General features: G+C 32.6%; 1 protein-coding gene across 6 annotated transcripts in view; it reads right to left on the bottom strand.

The window, feature by feature from the left end:
- Foxp2 (forkhead box P2) overlaps nucleotides 1–7,500 on the bottom strand; it is a 328,925-nt gene that overhangs the window by 220,733 nt on the left and 100,692 nt on the right. For 5 of the 6 annotated variants that reach the window (XM_051175704.1, XM_051175706.1, XM_051175702.1 and 2 more), the window contains exon 2: nucleotides 2,574–2,751. In XM_051175704.1, the coding sequence (XP_051031661.1) occupies nucleotides 2,574–2,741 (168 nt within the window). In that variant the 5' untranslated portion in view covers nucleotides 2,742–2,751. Of the gene's footprint in view, nucleotides 1–2,573; nucleotides 2,752–7,500 lie in introns of those variants that run through there. The other variant, XM_051175707.1, reaches the window with a different exon arrangement.

Genomic DNA, 7,500 nt, shown 5'->3' with positions numbered 1-7,500 from the left:
TATTAGTTCCATTTATTGACACCTTTAATAGTTTATTTATCACCAAGTATTTTTTTTGTAATGAATTCCAAACCAATTCTTCCTGCTAAATACATGACAATTTTAGATAAAGCTACCCACCACTACAGAAATACAAAATTCACAAAAACTCTCAAAACAAAATCCTTATCTTGCTAGTTCCTGGTAAGCAGCATTTTACATTTTTATACCAGTTACTGCCTCTCAAATTCTATGTCTATATGTTTAACCTCAATATGCAGCCCATTAGAATTAGAATAATTGAGTTTAGACATTGTGTATAAGTTTACATTTCAATAACAACAACAAAATTATAAATGTACAAAATAATTCAAGTGCAAATTTATTTTTTAAAGTGGTAGGACACAGTATTTTAATATTTCCTACGCATGTTTTAAGAAACTTGGTGTATATGTTAGAATTCAAAGCAATAACTACATTATTCATTATACAAAACACACAACAGAGTTTTACTTAATTTTAAGTCCTTTTCTAAAGACTATATACAGCAAAGTAAAAAAAAAATATGAACAACTTTAAGTAGCTCTCTCTCTTTTAGAAAGCAATTTATAACATAATGTCAAACTGGATGCTTGAGAAGGTTTTGCATATTTACTATTTAAAATATTATTTTCCTGGAGACAACCCCAAAGTATGTGTCAGCTCCCATCAGAGTCATTGTGCTAAATCCCACTGAGATCTTGCTAGCTGCACATGGAACTGTAACTATAGCTTCTACATAACAAAGGGTAAAACTTTAATGTTGACTATTGCTTCTAGTTCACATAAACTAAATATATAGAACAAAGTAATTTCCAAACTCAGCACACCTCACAGGCTAAAATCAGAGTGCTTCCAGAATGCTGTAATGTGTGACCACATTTTACTCTAATTTCGGCTTTTTAAGATATAATCAGAGCTATAAAGAAAAAAAAAATTTCTTGGTTACTCCCCCTTTAAGTCTGTCCTATGCTAAGACTGAACTGTGATGTGCATTTTCTGATGTTTTCACTTGTTTGTGGAAATCAATCTCCTGGAAACTCAGAATGCAGAAGAATCTGACTAACAATTCTGAAGATATTTATTTAGGGGAAGTAATGAGACTATTAAGGCATCTCTCTGGCATGGTATTTTTTGCAGAAACATTAAAGGAAGTAAGGGCTGTTCTGAAAACTGCATGTATAAATCTGTAAAATAGGTTAATTTAGGGCCCTTGGTTCACATCTAATTCCCATGACATTTACAACTAAATCATCTCAAAACACAACAAACATTATCTGATAATATTCTATAGAAAATATGACATCATTCTTCAATAATATGTACCCTATTCAAAATTCTCTGTCTTGTTCTTTCAAAAGAGTATTCTTGACTTCACCTAAGGTTAAGATATTACTCAATCCATGTAACTTTTTCAATGTTTTTAGTATTAAAAATCATGACTCTATTAAATTTTACTTCAGCAAAAGCATTTGCTGCACCTTTTGAGATGCATTTAACTCATTACATATAACTTAAAATCTGAATGATGCTGCATTGAATTGAGACACTTTATTAGTAATTCATTATTTTGATGACTTCATTTCAAACATTTCGCCCCTGCATTCAGTCTGAGTGCAATCCTGATGCTTAAAGCAATACCTTTATTTTTTTTTAAAACAATCAAAATTTCTCAGCCTGGCCTTCTCATTCATGCCCAATCTAGGTACATGCTTTGAAAGCTTTCAATCTTGTCAGTGTTTCTATGGACTTGAGTCAGGGAAGAATGGAATGACTACATTTTTGGCTGTGAAGAAATTTCTTCAATAATATAAATCAGGAAAAAAAATCAGCATATCCCTCATGCAGATATAAATACCAGTTACTTAGAAGTATATTTTAAATTTTTAATTATTATTTTTATAATTTATAGAGTATAATAGCATTTTAGTGAGAGTAGGAAAAGACATAAAGAACCCTTTAAAATAATTAACATATATACATTTTAAAAATACACTGGAATGAGTCTCCCAAGCAGGCAGCACAGGTAATCAATGAAACTTTTTTGCCACAACCTCATCACAGGTTAATTAATTAATTGTTAATATCTGTAACCATCAGTGGCCAGCATCCATGCTCTGCAAAGTCCTTATGGCCCTTTTCACCTTAGCTGAGACTTGGAAGAAATTCATTGTATAAGCAAGTATCAAGTAATGTGGCCCTCTGGTGGAAAACTAAGTAGCACATTCTGCAGCACAATGCCAGACAGTAAACTAGAAGCTGGAAAATATTAGTTACAAAGGTTACAAAGCTTTACAGAACCAATCTTAAAAAAAAAAAATCACCCTGTGAACTTAATTAATAACCTGACACCTGAAGGACACTCAGGTACTGCTATGACGTAACTAATGAAAGCCCTCTCTTCATTCATCCTTCAATCCTGTTGCAGATAACAATAAAATCTCAGCATCTGCTAGCTTGAGAGCAACATACACTATTTGCTAGGAATCCGTTTCTCAGGTTCAAATAAACAGGCGGGTTTGTTTGCAGGAAGCATGGAGGAAAACAAAACTTACCTGCTGTTGTTGCAGATGTAGCAGCTCTACTGTGCTGACTTCAGAACTGGTGTCACCACTTGATCTCCCATCTCTGCTGCCAGCATCTAATTGGCTGCTTAGAGTGCTCATTCCATTTTGATTCATTGAACTGTTGCTTATTGTCTCTGTCGCAGATTCCTGCATCATGACTTAATACCTAAAAGTGATTAAGAAGTATCAATTAACACGCGTTACACCTTCACACTTCCATTATCAAGATGTCCCTCTCTGCCAATTACACAGGCAGCATCATTGGGGGGAGTGGGGGAACCTGAATAGTCATTTGCCCAGAAAAGCAATACAAATTCAGCTTTCATTGAGACACTAATCACTGAAATTATGGTTTCTATAGGTAATTTTTGTGTGGTTACCTTTATCAGCCAAAGGAACATACGATGCATGTACCATGGTCAATAGCATTTATGAACGACCACATTTTAAAGTCTATCTATGAAACCAGTTTAAATGAAGGCACGATTACACACTCTGTTCTGTTTCCTATTATCTACCTTTGACAACCATGGATGACTATACAGCCTTATTTTAAATATTCACTATCTTGATTCTGTCAGAATTTTACAGCACATCTTATGCAAGGCTGTTGTTTAATGATGCACAGCTAATCATACAAAATTAAAATTTTGTAAGGGTGTTACAAATCATATGGTATCAACCAATGATAAATAGTATAATGGGCTACTTCTTCTTTTTTTTTTTTTTTTTGGTGACTAAATAAAAATTTGCCTTGGAGGCATTTTAAGAAAAAGCTCCTGCTGCAAACACGTCAGATATTGCCTATTTTTTTAATCAAACAGCTCATATTCATTTATTTTTCTGACATTTAAAACATTTAATACTGTCCTTCCTGGGAAGTAATTAAGCTTATGCATGAGCAGCAATCAAACTGTTCACTTGAAGATGACTTAAAACTCAATTTTAACATAGGCAAATAAATGAAAGATATAAAATTAATTTTCCAGGCATGTATTAGATATGAAAGCTGGAAATAAAATCTATCAAGAATATCACTAATGATTGTGCTAAAAACAGCATAAATTATGCATATTACCTTCTCTACAGTAATAAATGTTTTATCATTTTCACTGCATAAATATACTGTACTTCCAGGATAGGAATGAGGTGTCCTGCCAAGATCAGTGGAAATCTGTGCAGTAAATAAAGAGCCAATGTGCTCTTACAACCGGAATTTCACAGCACCTCTTCAACGTGAGCTTTAGAGAGATCAGTTTTGGCTCTCAAAAACATGAATCCCATGCCATATTCTAATAGACACCCTTCTCTCCTCTATGTCTATGGACAGTATTTCAGGAATCAACCTGGTTGTGTTGTGACTTCCACAGAAGTGCTAGCCAGACAGTGAGCATAGCCAAAGTAACGAAGACATTAAACTCAATGTTCAGTTTTATTTATTTATTTATTGATGGAAGTTTTACTATTTGTATTGTATCATATTTTACTTAAAACTTATGTCCATTTAAAATTTTGTGATGTATTTATTGCACTGTAAATGAAAGCTTAATATTTTTTCCTGTCAGAGAAAAAACCTTTTCCTCAAATACCTTGCAAAATGTAACCTATGACCATATATACACATTAGTCACACACAGCTCAAATACATTATCAATAGATAGAATGAATGCCACTATAATAATAAAAATCAATGGTTGTAATAATTTTAACAGCTATTTTCATCAACTTCTAAAGTATTATATTATTTCCATAATTCTACAAAGTCCGTGAAAACACATACTAGTTTAAGGCAGACCAACAGTTAAGAAGCTGTATCAATAAATCAAGATAGTATTACAGAAACTACACATACAACTCTGGACTGCTCTGATCAAAGAAGATTTACAACAACATAAAAACATGAGCATAAAAGGCACTTCTCATACCTATACAGCAAACAACTTTTGAACCAAGTGAGCTTGTGAATAAATAGGTTTTGTTAAACATCTTATTTAACATTAACAAAGAAAAAAATCATACATATACACATGAAAACTGATACACACTGATGGAGTTTTTATAAAAAAAAACAAAGCTAATACTCTTTTCTGAGATTAGGCAGCTAATAAGTATTCAAATTAGGCATAAATTTTACATGCACAATGTTTAAAATATTCAGAGAAAGGGGCTGATTGCCTTTACTAGTTAGATGAGAATTATAATTTCAGTGTTCTTCAACTACGGAAACAGATAACTTCCATATTACATTTAAATTTTACTATGAATGGTAAAACTGAGCTACCATGTTTATAAATATGTGTTTGTCATGTATCGCTCAAATTTATATAAAATGTTTATCTCAGTCTAGAATTTCCAATACAAAGAATAAAAATGGATAACTGTTTTTCTGTTTTTTTTTTTTTTCAGATGTAGCAGGCAGGTGCAGCATTTGATACTAACCTTTGTGTTTTTATGTCAGGATCAATCAGATGAATTAAAGACTTCTGCACATATTACTGTTATAATCAAGGTCATCAAATAATTAAGAATAATCCATAAGCAGAGAGTCATGTGTCTAAATCTTTATTACAATAATGAAGAAGGACCTATATAACTTCCAATTCCTATTAACTAAAGGATTTTAATATCCCTTGTGGAATTTATGATTTTATGAAGCCCTAGAGTATAAATTGTGATTTACATTTTAACTTCAGTCACCTAAGACTTAGCAAAATTATGCTTAAGAAAACTGTGACAGTAATAGTAGTTTTGTTCTACAAAACAGGGGAGTCAGACCCAATGTCAATATTGAAAATGGAGTGGGGGGAGTGGGGAGCTGAATAATAAGATGACAATATTCTTTGCACATGAAGAAGAGAAACTAGTGTGTCCACCTTGAATGAGACATTTCTGCAAGGGTGGTAGGGATTAATCCTTTTGTGTTTACTAAGGGTTTTTTGTTTTTGATTTTTGTGTTTTTGTGGGTGTTTTTTCTTTTTTCTTTTCTTTTTTTCTAGTCTCCCCTGAACACTTACATCCCACTGATGAAAATTTTCTAGCACAATGTGAAGTGCTGTTTACATTTTCAGTTTACTTTAAATAATTATAAATTCACCATATTCTTTCAGAGTGTATGTGCTTATGATCCCAAACATATCAAGCTAAATTATTCATCCTTTTCAATCCTATCCCAAACATTTCATAAAAAATCAGTGAAAATAAATTCCAGGTCATTAAAGGGGAAGTTGGGTTTGGGAGTGACTCGCAATGCTGTCTGAACTATACATTAAACACTGAAGACTTTCCATCAGACACAGCTTTGCAGTCACATCAAAAATGAACTCTTCAGATCTTGCACTGAATACTTTTTTACTTTCCTCTCCTGCATTAAGTTTTCCTTTCTTTCTTTCTTTCTTGCTTTTTTTTTCTCAGAAATCCACTCTACAGATACTTTTTCTCTACACCACTTCCCTTTTGAAACATTAAACTGACACTGGAACTGACTGCAAGAGATTGCATTTTCTCTTCCTAAACAAGTTGAATTGAAAGGTTACTTAGTGTAACAATATTTACTTGCAGAATTGTGTTGTTACCAAGGGTATAATGGATGGTGGCTATGCAGGTTTACGCAAGAATGAGTGAAGCATGAGGCATTAGCCATGTGTTTGACATGTTTCAAATTGCTATAATCCAGCATTAAACACACCCAGCAATTCATGCCATTTCTTGCAGCCATAATCTTGAATAAAGTGTGCACAACCACTTATTATATAAATTAGTATATGACTCCCTGTTATAGTCACAACAGTGCTTTTGTGTTTATTTTGCATCAAGATGTAGTCTTTTATTTGTACAAATAGCAGGATATAAAGACATAGCTCAATTAGACCTCCTTACTTTATGATAGGGTAGTACTGAATGCTACACTTGTTGGTTTTATTTTTTTTCCTCTTCAAGTTATGGATGAATTTGGTATGATAATGTACTACATGAGATAGTTATGTGCCAGGGTGATGACAGAAACCTGCATGCATCTTATACCACATTAGCTGCATTGTGCCAAAGTGTGAAGCTTGACCTGGATGAGTAGAGTTAATTGTGTTATCCCAACCACCACCAGGGACACTATTGGTCCTTGTTGCTTACTCAACTTTTTTTTTTTTTTTTTTTTCTCTCATGTCTTCTATCTCACAATTTCTCTCTCCCAACTATCTCCCTTGCATTTCTTGCTTCTACCTCTCTTTTACTGTATAGCCCACTGATGCATCAAAGTTTCTGTGAGTACACATATTTATTATGAAAAAAGAAGTTGACCAGTCAATTTAACTAGCCTCTCCAAGACAGTAAGAAGGAAAAAGTAACCTCCATGTCCTATAACACATTCTCGTCAACATATATAGAAACTCTGTCTCATGACTGAGAGCTTTATTACTATTAAGGTCAATTTAATGGTAGATTTCTCTTTGTTTATCACACTAAGGTTTAATCAAATCAAGGGAGTGAAAATTCAATTACTTCCTAAAAATTAAGAATAATAATACCCATAATAGCATAAAGGATTTTCTATTTTTCTTAAAACTATTCATATCAAGAGAACCCTAATTCACTTGGTAATTTATTCCAGCATATAATTTGTTTACAAAATCATGTTCACTAAATCCAAAGAATTTTGATTCTTTCATGTAAGTTGTAAACTACTATATTACAATATCATCTTATTTTTAAGCCTGTTGTATTTAATCATTTCAAAATTTTTAGTAATGAAGTCACTTAATATTTGAAAGTGGATTGAGAACAGAATAGGTCAGAAATAGATACATAGGAAATCAGAAACTAAGTTCATTTATTTCTGAATTCAGCTGAATTCTGATCTGAAAACCTGACTATGATGTGAAACTTATGAATGAAACTAGCATTTAAATAATGATAACTTTTG

Source organism: Phodopus roborovskii, unplaced genomic scaffold (genome assembly GCF_943737965.1).
Source record: "Phodopus roborovskii unplaced genomic scaffold, PHOROB, whole genome shotgun sequence".
Classification (NCBI taxonomy): Eukaryota; Metazoa; Chordata; class Mammalia; order Rodentia; family Cricetidae; genus Phodopus; species Phodopus roborovskii.
Note: the sequence above shows the minus strand (reverse complement) of the source record. Positions and strands in the feature narration are given on the sequence as shown.